The sequence below is a fragment of the Physeter macrocephalus genome, unplaced genomic scaffold, assembly GCF_002837175.3.
Source record: "Physeter macrocephalus isolate SW-GA unplaced genomic scaffold, ASM283717v5 random_359, whole genome shotgun sequence".
Lineage (NCBI taxonomy): Eukaryota > Metazoa > Chordata > Mammalia > Artiodactyla > Physeteridae > Physeter > Physeter macrocephalus.
This window is the reverse complement of record NW_021145631.1, coordinates 998-15,276: the sequence shown is the minus strand read 5'-3', so window position 1 is coordinate 15,276 and position 14,279 is coordinate 998. Positions and strand designations below refer to the sequence as shown.

The 14,279-nt window shown below is 56.4% G+C and overlaps 3 protein-coding genes across 10 annotated transcripts in view; 2 read left to right on the top strand and 1 right to left on the bottom strand.

Annotated features, from left to right (window-relative positions):
• The window catches only part of YIPF2 (Yip1 domain family member 2), a 5,960-nt gene extending 4,970 nt beyond the window's left edge, over window positions 1-990 (bottom strand). For 2 of the 7 annotated variants that reach the window (XR_003678466.2, XM_028485224.2), the window contains exons 1-2: window positions 819-990; window positions 593-653 (exon numbers count right to left, since the gene is read on the bottom strand). Coding sequence is in view for 6 of the 7 variants with exons in the window: in XM_028485224.2 (XP_028341025.1) it covers window positions 593-653; window positions 819-904 (147 nt within the window). In the remaining variant the exon portion in view is untranslated. Of the gene's footprint in view, window positions 1-592 lie in introns of all 7 variants that reach the window. The other 5 variants (XM_028485225.2, XM_007107283.4, XM_028485226.2 and 2 more) reach the window with 4 other exon arrangements.
• Window positions 991-1,016: 26 nt separating this feature from the next.
• TIMM29 (translocase of inner mitochondrial membrane 29) lies at window positions 1,017-3,084 on the top strand. The gene is made up of 2 exons (XM_007107284.4): window positions 1,017-1,141; window positions 1,218-3,084. The coding sequence occupies exons 1-2, from the start codon at window positions 1,048-1,050 to the stop codon at window positions 1,904-1,906; spliced, it is 783 nt and encodes a 260-aa protein (XP_007107346.2). The 5' UTR covers window positions 1,017-1,047; the 3' UTR covers window positions 1,907-3,084.
• Window positions 3,085-3,262: 178 nt separating this feature from the next.
• On the top strand, window positions 3,263-13,246 carry LOC102993759 (GTPase HRas-like). Of its 2 annotated transcripts, XM_055082898.1 has the most exons (6): window positions 3,263-3,735; window positions 4,552-4,742; window positions 4,841-5,000; window positions 5,495-5,710; window positions 11,762-11,895; window positions 13,114-13,246. In XM_055082898.1, exons 2-4 carry the CDS (start codon window positions 4,588-4,590, stop codon window positions 5,594-5,596), a joined length of 417 nt encoding a protein of 138 aa, XP_054938873.1. In that variant the 5' UTR covers window positions 3,263-3,735; window positions 4,552-4,587; the 3' UTR covers window positions 5,597-5,710; window positions 11,762-11,895; window positions 13,114-13,246. The 2 variants fall into 2 exon arrangements, with proteins under 2 accessions (XP_054938873.1, XP_054938872.1); XM_055082897.1 differs by lacking the exon at window positions 3,263-3,735 and having other exon boundaries at window positions 4,493-4,742.
• The last annotated feature ends 1,033 nt before the right edge of the window (window positions 13,247-14,279 follow it).

Here is a 14,279-nt window from a genome sequence, read left to right as displayed (position 1 = left end):
GTGGAACAAATAAGCCCATGCGCCACAACTACTGAACCTGTGTTCTAGAGCCCACGAGCCACAACTACTGAAGCCCACGTGCCTTGAGCCCGTGCTCCGCAACAAGAGAAGCCACCGCAGTGGGAAGCCCGTGCACCGCAGCGAAGAGTAGCCCCCGCTCGCCACAACTAGAGAAAGCGCGCGCGCAGCAACGAAGACCCAACGCAACCAAGATAAATAAATTTATCAAAAACAAACAAAACAATTTGGTTTTGCCCACTGCTCATCTGGGGGCCAACGCTAACCGTGACCACCTGGGTGTTCACCCCCAACTCAGGGCACGTCTTCCTCAACTCTGGTGAGTGGGAAGGAGGTGTGTCCCCTCCTTTCTAACATGTGCCCGCAATTGAGAGCTGATCCTGGAGTGAGGTAGAAGCTCGGGTTTGAGGCCTGAGTTTAGGGCGGGAGCGGGATTCGAGTTAGGGATGGATTTCATGCCTGGGTCGGGGTTCACAGCTGACTGGGGTTCGCGTTAGATCTGAGTTGTAACCTAGACGGGAGGTTCAGGCCAGCGGAGGGAGCAGGAGTCGGGCCCGGTCGCGGATGCACTCACCGTGGAAGGCCAGCTCGTCTGCCGCTGCCATGGTCGCTCAGGTCCGTCACCGCATCCCGCTCTGAGGACAGAGGCCAATCAGGCCCGCCCCCGACCTCTCTCGGGGCCCCTCCTGGAGGCTAGCCTCAGCCCCGAGCCTGGTCTGGCGGCTAACCGCACCCACCGGGGCGTGAACTCGCCGCTCCTGCCCCACAGGTGCACCCTCGGCCCCCTCACCTAGGGCTACCTCAACCGGCGGGGGCCCGGGCTCTCTGCGCCTGCGCAACCCGCCTGCCAGCCACAGACAACCGTACTCCGATCTGACAGCAACATCCGGCGTCGGTCCGAATTCTACCCTCTTCCGATGGGAAGCCACTTCCGGCAGTGTTGACGCTTGCGCAGAAGAGACTCCCCGGGCCTTGTGCTTCGCTGTCCGGGCGTTTCTCTTCGGAGTACGGACGCAAAGCCGGAAGACAATGGCGGCGGCCGTTTTGAAGAGATTGTGGCCCCGAAGCCGCGGAGCGACTGGTGACACTGCGGCCGCGAAGCCCGGCGTGTGGGCACGGTTGGGTGAGTAGCGGCGGGAGGCGGCGGGGTGGGCGGCCGCAGCGGCCGGACCGCCCTTATCGCGCTTCTCTCCCCTCAGGCGCCTGGGCCCGCGCGCTGCTCCGGGACTACGCTGAGGCCTGCGGGGACGCGGCGGCGGCGGCGAGGGCCCGACCCGTGCGGGCGGCCGTGTACGTGGGGCTGCTGGGTGGCGCGGCGGCCTGCTGCGCCCTCGCGCCGAGCGAGGCGGCCTTTGAGGAGGCGCTGCTCGACGCGTCGGGGACCCTCCTGCTGCTGGCGCCCGCCACGCGCAACCGCGACTCGGAGGCGTTTGTGCAACGGCTGCTCTGGCTGCGGGGTCGCGGCTGCCTGCGCCACGTGAGCCTGGGTCTCTGCTCGCTGGTGTACGAGGCGCCCTTCGACGCCCAGGCCAGCCTCTACCAGGCCCGCTGCCGCTACCTGCAGCCCCGCTGGATCGACTTCCCGGACCGGATCCTGGATGTGGGCTTCGTGGGCCGCTGGTGGGTGCTGGGGACCCGGATGCGCGACTGCGACATCAACGACGACGAGTTTCTGCACCTGCCGGCACATTTGCGCGTCGTCGGGGCCCACCAGCTGCGCTCGGAGGCCAACGAGCGGCTCTTCGACGAGAAGTTCAAGCCCGTGGTGCTCACCGACGATCAGGTGGACCAGGCGCTGTGGGAGGAGCAGGTCTTGCAGAAGGAGAAGAAGGACCAGCTCGCCCTGAGCCAGGCTGACCCGCTGGTGCCGTCGGAAGTCGCGAGGTGAAACCCAGACCAGCCTGGGTCCCGATCGGGCTCTGAGCCCCGGCAGACTGTTGGCCCGGGATTGTGCAGTTGGTGCGAGTGAGCCTCAAACGCTGAGTGACAGAAATAAATTATTTGCACTGTTCTCTCCCTGCGTTTTCACAAAATCGGGGGCCTCCCTCTCACCTGTTGATTGTGAGCTGACGCTAATTCAGAGCCTCCTTGGTCTAGGAGTTGGAGAGCGGCATGCCATGTCATGTTTAGCACTGCCAGAGTTAGTAGGGAGCATTAGACCGAAATAAGCCTTTTTTCACGGGGCTTCACAGCCTAAGGTATCACAGTTGTTCGGTAACTCTCAAGCTCTACTAAGAACTTTGAGACTGACCTGGGATAGGTGAAGTGCCCTTTCCACACCTCAGATTCCTTCTCTGTAAACAGGAGCACAATCTGTTCGGGGTGTTAGCAAAATCAGAGACCACCAGAAAGCACTTGGTACCTAGCAGGCCCTCGCGGTGTGCAGTGGGGATGAGTGGGGAGGATTGCGGCTCTCACTCCACACCCTTCCTGCCTGACCCTGGGAAGGGAGCACAGCTCCCCAGCTTCACCTGCAGCCCCGCAGAGCCGCCCCGGGAAGTGCTCAGTAAACGGAGGAGCACAGAGCTGGGAGCCTGGGTTCGCTTCTCTCTCAGAACAAAAGGACGCTTGGCTATAACAGGAGCATTTTCCAGTTCTGTCTTTCTCTTTTCTTTCTGAAGTAGCTTGAATCACGTCAGCTTTCCAGGCCAGTCCAGGAGTTGGCCTCTAGATGTCCTCAGGGGCTGCAGGAGCCGGGCCGGGCGAGGTGCCTACTGTACTCGCCAGGCACGCGGGGGCGCAGGTGAGACACGGGCAGAGGTGCTCCGCTCTGCCTCACCCAGGCCAGCCCCTCTGGCTGTGAGTCCTGGCCCTGTCTTCCGGGACCCCACAAGTGTGCTGGGTGCCCCCGAGGGGAGGCCCGCCTGTGACCATGGGGCAAGGCAGGTCTACCACCCGCCAGAGCCCCATGGACCCCTGCGAAGAGCTCGGGCACCACATGGCCGTCACACACACCAGGCGAACCTGGAGTTTAGAAGTTCACTGCCCACTGACCCTGCAAGGGACCCCCTTGTTATTATTATTTTTTTTTAATTTTATTTATTTATTTATTCACTTATTTATTTGGCTGCGTTGGGTCTTTGTTGCCGCACACGGGCTTTCTCTAGTTGCGGCGAGCGGGGGCTACTCCTCGTCACAGTGTGCAGGCTTCTCATTGTGGTGGCTTCTCTTGTTGCAGAGCATGGGCTCTAGGCGCGCGGGCTTCAGTAGCTGTGGCACACATGCTCAGTAGTTGTGGCTCGCAAGCTCTAGAGCACAGGCTCAGTAGTTGTGGCGCACGGGCTTAGTTGCTCCGCGGCATGTGGGATCTTCCCAGACCGGGGCTCAAACCTGTGTCCCCTGCATTGGCAGGTGGATACTTAACCACTGCGCCACCAGGGAAGTCCAGGGGCCCCCTTCTTTAAGCATCACAGAATGGGGACACCCCAGCTAGAAGCGTTGGCCCCAGGCCCTTTTCCTTTCTTACCTTTCCCCTTTCCCACACCTCCTTTGAGTCTTTTCCTGTGATCAGCTTCTGCTTCCTGGAGCTCTGGCCCCCGCCTGCCCACCTCCTCACCTGCCTTATGTTTTCCAAACTTCTGGCATTGGGCCCTCGCGGGTTTCCCTTTATTTCCCCTTTATGTAGGTCTTTTTCTTGGAGCAGAGCCCCATCCTGCCAGGGCAGGGGTTCTTTCAGTCTGCCTGTCACCCTGTGCCTGGAGCAGCACCTGGCATGCGGTAGGCTCTCGGTGAATACTTGTCAAATGCACCAGCATGCTAGGTGGGGGGGGGGGCTGGAGCTACTTGTTGGCTGCCACTTGCCAGTCCCAGCACGCTGCTGTGCCCTCCACCGTGGCAAGGCCTGTTCTCGTGGGGGCACTGGTACCCTCAGCCCACGGCACCTCCAGTTCAGGCCTTTTGCCTACCCAGCAGCTTCTAATTCAGGTGCTTGCTTGGGAGATGCTCTCAGCTGTCCACCCTGTGTTTGGGGGGCCGGCTCCCTGCTTCTCTCACACAGTCATTAAGTGCAGCTGGAGGTAGGACCCCGCCCCCCCACCTCTGGGCTGGAGGTGCCACAGGTGAGCGTCTGGGCCACCCTTCTGTCTGGGGCCCCTGTTACCTAGGTGTCTGGGCACAGAGGGCAGGCCGGGCCTGGGCAGGCTGGCCCAGGGAGCTCAGCGGGCGTGCCCTGCATGGTCTGGCCGGGCTGCGTGAGGCTTCCTTGGCAGGCGGGACAGGAGACCACTGCAGTGCCTTGTGCTACGGTCCCTTGAGGACTGATGACGGAGTATAAGGTCGTGGTGGGTGCCAGAGGCATGAGAAAGAGTGCCCTGACCATCCAGCTCGTCCAGAACCACTTTGTGGACGAGTACCTTCCCACCATAGAGGTGAGCCGGCCTGGCTCCCATCCACAGCCCAGCTCCTGACACGGGCTTGTCTCTTATCCACACTGCAGGAGGGGTTTCCTTGTCATTGGTCCTGGGGGGCACGAGAGGAGTGAGGGAGGGCCCCATCCCTGGAGGGCCGGCTGTCTCTAAGCAGCGTCCTCCCCAGGGCTCCCACTGGAAGCAAGTGGTCATCGATGGGGAGATGTGCCTGCCAGGCATCCTGGACACGGTGGGCCGGGAGGAGTACAGCGCCATGCAGGCCCAGTACATGCGCACCCGGGAGGGCTTCCTTTGTCTGCCGTCAACGACGCCAAGTCCTTCAAGGACCAGATCCTTCGAGGACATCCGCCAGTACAGGTGAGCTGCCCGGCAACCCTCAGGGGCCTCCCGTCCGCTTTCTGCGTGTCCTGGGTGCAGCCGAGCCCACCGGCTGGCTCACGCCTTCCCCCTTTCAGGGAGCAGATTGAGTGGTTGAAGGAATCGGATGACATGCCCAGGGTGCTGGTGGGGAACAAGTGTGACCTGGCCACGTGTACCATGGAGTGTCGACAGGCCCAGGACCTGGCCCGCAGCTGTGGCGTCCCCTACATGGAGACTTCGGCCAAGAAGTGCCAGGTGAGCCGGAGCTACTCCCCGCCCTGCCCAGGAGCAGCTCTCACTGCCCCCTGTCCCTCGACACAGGGCAGCCGCTCTGGCTCCAGCTCCAGGACCCTCTGGGACCCTCCGGGACCCCCACTGCCCAGCAGCCCCTCATGCTGTAAGTCTCCCCAGACGTCAGGACAGCGAGGGAGGCCAGCGTCCGGGTCTGGACCGACACAGCTCCTGGGGAATGTGGAGGTCCCCGGAGAGAGCTGCCCTGACCAGGCTGGAGCGGTGACCCTGGGGCCCCGGCCCCTGTACCCCCAGAGCAGCAAGTAGGTCCCAATCGGCCCAACCCCCCAGGAGGCCGTGGGGGAGTTGCTGAGGACAAGCCTCCCAACCGGGTGGCCCTGGGGATCAAGACGGGCAGGGCCCAGCTCCCCGTTTGCGGGGCGGGGTGAGGAAGGGGCTGGGTTTCCACTTGAGGCCAAGGCAGTGGCCCCCGCAACGAACCGGCCCCCTCTTCCTAGGGCGTGGAGGATGCCTTCTACCACCTGGTGCGCAAGAGCCGGCAGCACAAGGCGAGCAAGCTGAGCCCGCCCCCCCGACAGGGGGCGGCCTGGGTTGCCTGAGCTGCAGGTGCCTGCTCTCCTGACTGAGGCACAGGCGACAGGCGAGGAAGAGGCACAAGCAGGGAAGATGCAGGGAAGGAAGGAAGTGCCGCCACTGGAGCCCGGCCAGCCCAGGTAGGTGATAGAGGGACCATGGGTCTGCTGGGACGCTTTGCACAGACTGTCGTGAACTGATGCCACTGGCCACCCAGCTGTCACTCTCCTCAGCCCCGTACTGGCCCAGTGGGCACATGCTGAGTCACTGTAAAGTATCTGATGGGCTTGACCCTGGTGTTCGGCTGAGCCCGGGAGGCTGTTGTGCGTGTGGCCCCCCAGGAGGCATGCGGGAACCTCAGCTTCGTCCAGCTGGCGGCCCCTCTGCCTCTGGGGGCCCCGGGTGCGTCCTGCAGAGACCGCTGGGTGCTGCAAGAATGGGCCAGTCTAGCACATAACACGTGAAACTTTAGCAGAGGGGGAAACTGAGACGAAGGCTGTCCCTTCCCCTGAGAGGGAGGCTTTCACAGGGAAGGGCTCTGGGGGCGGGGAGCTCATTTGGACTCCGGGTGGGGTCGTATCTCCTGAGTTTTGGGGACCCTGAAAGGCAGTAACTGACTTTGGCAAAGCAAGGGTGTAGCCTGTTGGGTCCAGAGCGCCCCCTGCTCTGCCTCGCAGGGCCCAGGTGGCTGCGTGGGCTCTGGCATCGGGCCAGCCCTGCCTCCTTATGTGTATGGGGGTGCGGTCGGCCCACCTGCCCCTGCCACCCCCTCGGTGGAGGTGGCCTGTGGCCCCCAGAGCCACCTCAGGTCACCGAAGTGTCCTTGTGGGGCACGTCCAGGCCCCAGCTGGCCACACGCGGCTCCGAGAGGGCCCGCCTGGCCTTGGGCCAGAATTCTGGACTGGCCCGGGGGTTGCTCATGGCGCGCCTGCCCTCCCAGGGCCCAAATGCAGGCCAGGCCGAGCCCTTCCGGGTCGGGGCCTTGCCGTGCATGGGGGGCACCGTGCCACGGGAGGGCCAGTGTGAGGCAGCAGGCGTGTCGCTGGCTTCCCGGGGCCTCGGGCTCGCTGTGCTCGCCGTCACCTTGTCTTCTGGAGGCCCCTGTGTGTCCAGCTTCTCTGGGGACACAGCCGTCAGGGGGCTGGAGGCACGCGCGCGGCCTTGGGGCAGCTCTTGGGGTGCTGCCCCGGCTCTGCTGTGGCCGTGCTGGTCACTGGCCCGCGAGGGGCGCTGGCTGCGGGTGCCACCGGGCGGGAGGAGCGTCCTGGGCCCGGCGGCGCTGTCTTCAGCAGGCTGGGCAGAGCCGGTGGCAGGGGCCTCAGCAGGGTTGCAGGGCCAGGCCTGTCGTGCGGCCCTGGGGGTGGCCCGGCCAGGCGCTGCAGGAGAAGGGACCCAGCCTTCCGGCAGAGGGCTGATGTTCGGGGGCCGCGTGCCTGTGGCCTCATGGTTCACTGGGAGGTTTGGGAGGGAATTCCGTCGCCATGGCAACAGCCGATCCTGAGGGCTGTCCTGGGCTGCAGGCTGGCAGCCCAGACGTAGAGCTGATGTTCCTCGAGGAAATGTTCTGGAAAGAGCAGATGGGGTGGGGGCTACCTCCCTTGGGGCCCCACAGGAGTCTGGGTTACTGGGAACGTTCATCCCTGCTAAGATTCTGATTAATAACATGGCATCTTCAGGATCAAAACTCAAGTTTCATGACAACAGCAATGCTTGTCAGGCCTCGAGCTAATTGTTACAAAACCTTTCCGCCGCGGCGAGCACCTAGCAGCCCCGTCCAGTGCGGGTCTCATCAACCCAGAAGTTAGGTGCTGTTTCTGTCCAGAAAAGTGGAGTCTGCACCCCAGCCTTTCTGTCTCAGCCTAAGATTGGGGAGCCCCCTACATCATCTCTGTGACCCTGTGCGCCTGCATCCTGACCATCGCGTAGAACCCCCTGGAAGGGGCAGGGCCTGGGCGCGGGGATCCTCACGGTGTCATACACGGAGTAGGCTGCCAGCACGTGGAACAGGACTTGCTGCCTGGGGAAGGGGATACGGGGGTTCTTGTTTCATGCTGATGCTCTTAGTTTCATGTCTGACAAACCCTCATGACAAAACAGGTGTGTTTAAGAAATAAGGCAAAAAAGCAGTGAAGTCTTCAGGACACCTCAGTGTGAAACATATTTCAGGGGTAAAGCATACATGCAAGGAAACGCATAGATCCCAGGTATACCGTGTGACGAGCTTTGACTTTCTTTATTTTTTCAGTCTGCACACAGAACAGCTCAGTCTCTGGGATGCACGGCCCGTGGGTTTCACACAAGGGTGGGGCCTCCGCATCCGCGCTCCAGCGTCAGCCCCCAGGCTCGCAGCCCCGGCAGCCACTGCTCCTTATCCTCCTGGGGCTGCGCCTTTTCCAGAACGTCCTGTGAATGGAGTCATACGTGGGTCTGGATTCTTTCACTTAGCAAAACAAGTCTAAGACTCACCCATGCTTTGAGTGAATCAATAGTTGGTTCCTTTGTGTCCCTGAATCGTAGTCCGTTTCATGGAATTCCATGGTTTTTCCACTCCCTCTTTGAAGATCATCTTGGTGGTTTCCAGTTGTTAACGATCATGAGCAAAGCAGTGAAGACTGCATGCAGGTTTTATGTGGGTGTGTGTTTTCAAGTCCTTTGAGTAAATCCGAAGGAGCATGATTGCTGAGCACGTGGTGAGGGTGTGTGCGGTTTTGTAAGAAACGGTCAAGCTGTCTCCCACGGTGGCTGCGCCATATGCATCCCCACCGGTGCCGGACGAGAGTTCCCGTTGCTCCACGTCCTCGCCAGCACTTTGGTTCTTATTCTGCACGAGTCTTTCATGAGATAAACGATTGGCAAATCTTTCTTTCCACTCTGTAGCTTTTTCATTCTCTTAACTGTGTCTTTTGCAGAATGACAGTTTTACATTTAGATACGGTTGTACTTGTCTCTGCTTTCCATCATGATTTTGTTAAAGTTCCTTACTGATGGGCACTCATGTTTTTCTGATCTGGCAAATGCACAAGGGCCAACGGAGGGCTCCAAGCTTATGCTCTTCCCACCTGTAGAGGATGCTGTCTGTCACCTCTGCGCTCTTAGCTTTAACAGTGTGTTCATGGTACCTGATGACCCCCAACCAGAACCCTCTGAGATTCCTCGACCTTCCCTCATAGCTGTGACCTCGCTGCTGAGGTGAGACGGACACGGTGACATCGATTTGGTGTCAGTGTGCACACCTCTTAGGAGCGAGGTGAACAAGCGTATTTTATCATTCCTTCCTTTTTTTGGTGAACTCTTCCTTCTTATCATTTCTCATATTTTTGCCTTGTAAGAGATTGATTTGTAGAAATTCCTCACCCATTAAGGGCATTAGAACTGTAAATATTTTCCCCAGTTTCATAGTTTCTTTGAGTTTGATTAGGGATTTTCCCCCATGCAGATACTTGATTTTCATGTGGTTGAATCAGCCACTTTTTAAAGTGGAATCTAGGATTTTGTCTGACTTAGAAAGGCTTTTGGTAATTACGGTAGCATTAGTGTAACCTTTACCTATGTCTTGTAGCTGGTGTGCCTGGTCCCTCTTTCACACTTTTACAGGGTTTCCCAGCAGTTCTCGCTTAGTTACTCTGCATGTGAACTTTCGAATCAGCTCCTCTAAGCCCCGAAACAGCTGGCACGACATCTTCTTGGGGCTCCTCCATGTCGTCGACTCAGGTCGCGCACGTCCTCAGGGCGCGGCACCCCGTGTGGTCTCTGACTCCCCCCCCGGCCGTGGGGAGGGGTCGGCAGTCTGGGCACGTGGTCCAGTTCCTGCAAGGAGGGCCCTCGGGGGTCTGTAACTTCTCAGAACTAAGACCCCACTAAAGCAGAGCAACGTGAATAAGGCCCTGCGTGGGCACCACACCAGCCTCCCTGTGTGTCGGCCTGGTTCCACCACGTCACCTGGCGCAGGTGTCCCCCTCCAGCTCTGGCTCCCGAGGAGGCCTGTGCGTGCCCGGGGGCGGGGGCGGGGGTGTCCCGCTCCTCCTCCGCACCCAGAGGAGCTGGAGCAGATGGGTGCTCCCCAGATTTGCCCCCCAACTCCGTCTAGGAGTGGCTGGGGGTACAGACTGAGGGGCGGGGGCACGGGTTCCAGGACTGCCCAGAAGGGCAGGAATTAGCAGACTTTCCCATCCTTCACCCCTGCCTTCCGTCCTCATGACAGGAAGGGCCGGAGCCCAAGCCAGCGGGACTGGGTGGACCCTCCGTGCCAGGCGCCCCTGACCAGTCCCTGACCGGCGGTCGAGGTGGCTGGGAAGCGGGGACGTGAACCCACCGCTCGCTGTCAGCTTCTGCCCCGCAGTCAGGGTGTCAGGTGGGGCCCCAGAGGACAGGAAACAGGACAGAATTGGAAATGACTGTGGCCTCAGCCTGTTCTGCGCCCACCGCCCTCCCCCTGCACGGCCCCCGACCCACAGGGATGGGCCGGGCAGCGACAGCCCAGGCCCTCACTCCCCAGGGGCAGGGACGAGGGGCGGCACCCCCAGGGCCCGGACCCTGCTCAGCCGGCCCTCTCCTGCCTCCCGCTCCCACCCTTGAACCCTGGCCCCAGCACAGCAGCCACCCTGGCCTGGAGACCCCACAGGACACGGCCCCCGTCCATCCTGTCCCACCCCTGGGCATCTAAGCCTCCTCCTCGGAGGGAAGGAGAAATAAAACTCCCTGTTTGCATAGGACATGGTTGACTTTAGAAAATTACAGGGTATCGACAAAAACACGTGTAGAAGGACAGAGAGGGCTCAGCAGACCCATATATGTGTCAATGGGCGCCTCCCTGGTGACAAGGATCAATGGCGTGGAAACCAAAGACACCACACCGGCTACAGTCACGCCCCGGAAAATAAGATATTGATATATACATATAACCGAATCACTTTGATGTACACCTGAAACATTGTAAATCAACTATACTTCAATTTTTTTAAAAAAGCAAAAAAACCCCCAAAAACAATAAAATCTAAAAGCCAGCAAAACCCAAATCTCTGTGGTGATATACAGGGAGTCAGGGCATACTAAACACTGGTGTGATTCATGACAGACAGCCACTGTCTCTGGCCTCTGGGGAGGGGCGGGCTGGAGACTTGAGCTGTCTTGGAAAAGCTTGGGGGGTGGGTATGTGGATGTCTGTTGTGTGAGTCTTCATAGTTGTGCATCTCCTAAATTTTGCATAGTGAAATGTGGAACATCAGACGAAACTGGGAGTGGGTCAAGGGAACAGCAGCCGAGTAGCTGGCTGGTCTTTCATTTTTTACCGGATGAGGTCACCTGCTGCCTGCTCAGTACCGCCCAGGCATAGGGTCTCTGGGAAATCACAGTTTGGAATTAAAGATGAGCGTGAAACTACCTCTATCCCCTTTGCCAAAATGTTCAGCAGAAATTTGGGTCCAGGCTCCAAAGCTCTATTATTTGGGGGAAGAGTTTGCAGAGACCTACCGACTGTGCAGGAGCTCTCATATAACCATGGTCTGAAAGCAAACAGCCCACAGACTCCAGTCTTTCAGGGGTGCTTAGAAAACTAAGGAGTGAAGTCTGGGTTTTTGGAAGTAGGTTTTAAGGACTGTATTTCTTGGTGTAGTCCCGTAAAGCGTATATTTGTTGCAGTGTGGCAATGTCTAAAAATTGAAATCAGTGTAAATGTCTATGAGGAAACAGTAGTTAACACCAGGTCCATCCTTCTTAGGAAATAGCACAGTTATCAACAAGAGGGTGAGAATTATATGCACGACATGGAAGGATGGCCAGGTTATGTCATGAACTAACAAAAGCAAGTTTTGCAAGAGTTTAAATTCCCCAAAGTAGAATTGCTGGGTTAAAAGATGTGTGTGCATTCACACTTGTTTGGGTGGCTACAATTTAAAAAACAAAACAAAACAAAACAAAAACTAGAAAACAACAAGTGTTGGCAAGGGTGTAGAGAAAATGCAACCCAACAAAATGCACTGTTGGTGGGAATGTAAAATGATGCAGCTGCTGTTTTTGGGGATTCCTCAAAAAGCTAAGTGTAGAATTACTGTATGAGCCAGCAATTCCACTCCTAGGTGTGTATCCAAAAGAACTGATAGCAGGGAATCCAACAGATACTCATCCAACCATGTCCATCGCAGCACCATTCACAATTGCCAAAAGGTAAAAACAACCCTCGTGTCCATCCTCAGATGTACGTGGTCCATCCATACAATGGGATACTATTCAGCCTTAAAAAGGAAGGACACTCTGACACCTGCTACACTATGGATGAAACCTGAAGATATGCTGAGTGAAAGAAAATGGTCACAAAAGGAAAACTATGGTATGATTGCATTTATATGAGGTCCCTAGCGTAATCAGAGTCATAGAGACAGAATGTAGATTAGAGGTTTCCAGGGGATGGGGGAGGGGGATGAGGAGTTAGTGTTTAATGGGGACAGAGTTGCCATTTTGCAGGGTGAAAAGGGACCTGAGGATGAATGGTGATGATGGTTGCACAACAATGTGCATGTACTTAATGCCACTGAACTGGCAGCTTAAAAACGGTGAAGATGTTAAGTTTTATGTTATGTGTATTTTATCACACACACACAAGCTACTTAGAGGAAAAAAGGGAATCATACAGTTACTTGAGGAAACCATGGGATTATCCCTTTCTAAGCTTTTCTTAGGAAGAGTCTTCCTAAGTATGGCTCTAAAGCCAGAAGATGAAACTCTGATAAATCCGACTCCATAAAATAAACTTCTTTGTGGCCAAAGTCAAAAACTTACTAGGAAAAAATATTCACATCCCAGATCCCACAGGTTCAGGGCTCAGTCGCACTTGAAGTGGGGTTGCCCCCACTTCAGACGCCAACTGCAAGTCCCAGGCTGCTCCTAGTACTTCTGACTCAGTGGCTAAAGAAGGGGTTTCCACGACCTCTCCTCAGGTTTGATAATTTGCTAGAACAGTTCACGGAACTCAGGGAAACACTTAACGCATGCTTACGAGTTTATTATATAATAAACGATACAGATGAACAGCCAGATGAAGACATACATAGGGTGAGGTCCGGAAGGGTCCCGAGCGCAGGAGCTTCTGTCCCCATGAAGTTGGGGTGCACCACCCTCCTGGCACGTGGACGTGTTCACCAACCCAGAAGCTCCCTGAACTCCAAACCTTTGGGATTTTTATGGTGCTTCATCACATAGGCAAGATGGATCATTAGCTCAATCTCCAGCCTCTCTCCCCTTCCCAGAGGATGGGGGTGGGGCTGAAGTTCCAAGCTTCTCACCATGGCTTGATCCTTCTGGCGACCAGCCCCCATCCTGAAATTATCCAGGGCCTCACCCAGAGTCTCCTCATTAGAACAAAAGGCACTCCTATCACTGAGGAAATGACAACAGGTTCAGGAGCCGGAGCCAGGATCCAGAGCCAGAGACCAATATATTTTCTGTTATTTCACGTATGCCAACACCATTTATTGAACCCTCTGTCCTTTCTCCACAGTTTTGAGATGCTGTCTTTTTTTTTTTTTTGGCCGCACTGTGCGGCATGCAGGTTCCCCAACCAGGGATCGAACCCACCCCCTCAGCAGTGAAAGTGCAGAGTACTAACCACTGGACCGCCAGGGAATTCCTGATACCCTCTTTTTAAAAGAAAATTTATTGAAGTATAGTTGATTTACAGTTGAGATGCCGTCTTGATGATCTATTAAATACCTGTATTACAAAGTGAGTTTTACATTACAATTGACTTAATCTGTTATCGACTGCTTCTTTCTAGAGAAAGCTATAATGAATATTCTTGTACATATATCTTTGATTCCTGCCCCCTGTCCACCTAGAATTGCTAGTTTAAATGGGGTGACTTTGGAAATTGATTTAAACAAAAAAATCTAGCAGAGTCTTCCGTTCTGTTTGCTTTCATTTCCAAACGGGAAAAGGGAAACATCGAGAATCATCTTAAGGTTTAGCAAAGAAAACTCAGGAGTATTTAAACCCTTCTGAAGCTACCCGATGGTTTGAATATGACCAGGACGACAACTTAAAAAGATAAATAGTCTGAATTAGATTTTTTTGTTAAGTGATTAAAGATACTTTCATGGGACATAGAAATAATCTTTGTGGTATGGGTGTCTTACAGGCCTCCCTTTGTAAGATATATTTGCAAATTCATATTTCCGATGCAGCCTGCTTTTCTACAGCTGTGAGAAAAAGGGATAGTGAGGGGCTTCCCTGGTGGCGCAGTGGTTGCGAGTCCGCCTGCCGATGCAGGGGACACGGGTTCGTGCCCCGGTCCGGGAAGATCCCACATGCCACGGAGCGGATAGGCCCGTGAGCCATGGCCGCTGGGCCTGTGCGTCCCAAGCCTGTGCTCTGCGACGGGAGAGGCCACAACAGTGAGAGGCCCGCGTACCACCAAAAAAAAAAAAAAAAAAAAAAAGCCTGGGGGGGGATAGTGAGAGAGACGGTTGTCTCCTTATCTTGCTAGGAGTTCTGTTACTAGCAGTTTGGAGATGGTATTTTAAGGCCAAAACATGAAATTCCTTTATTTAGCATGAAGCCAGTAAAAGCGTGTAGGCTTAAGAAGCTCAGAAATTTAAAACAGGGAGGTAATTCCCTGGCGGCCCAGCGGTTCGGACTCCATGCTCTCACTGCCAAGGGCCCAGGTTCTATCCCTGATTGGGGAACTAAGATCCCACAAGCCGCATGGCACAGCCAAAA

Bases quoted from the DNA above. Each gene is read 5' to 3' on its own strand.
- TIMM29 (XM_007107284.4), top strand. From the start codon at position 1,048: ATGGCGGCGGCCGTTTTGAAGAGATTGTGGCCCCGAAGCCGCGGAGCG. The intron at 1,142-1,217 runs GTGAGTAGCGGC...CTCTCCCCTCAG, and splicing joins CGGCGTGTGGGCACGGTTGG to GCGCCTGGGCCCGCGCGCTG.
- LOC102993759 (XM_055082898.1), top strand. From the start codon at position 4,588: ATGTGCCTGCCAGGCATCCTGGACACGGTGGGCCGGGAGGAGTACAGC. The intron at 4,743-4,840 runs GTGAGCTGCCCG...TCCCCCTTTCAG, and splicing joins GAGGACATCCGCCAGTACAG to GGAGCAGATTGAGTGGTTGA. The intron at 5,001-5,494 runs GTGAGCCGGAGC...CCCTCTTCCTAG, and splicing joins CTTCGGCCAAGAAGTGCCAG to GGCGTGGAGGATGCCTTCTA.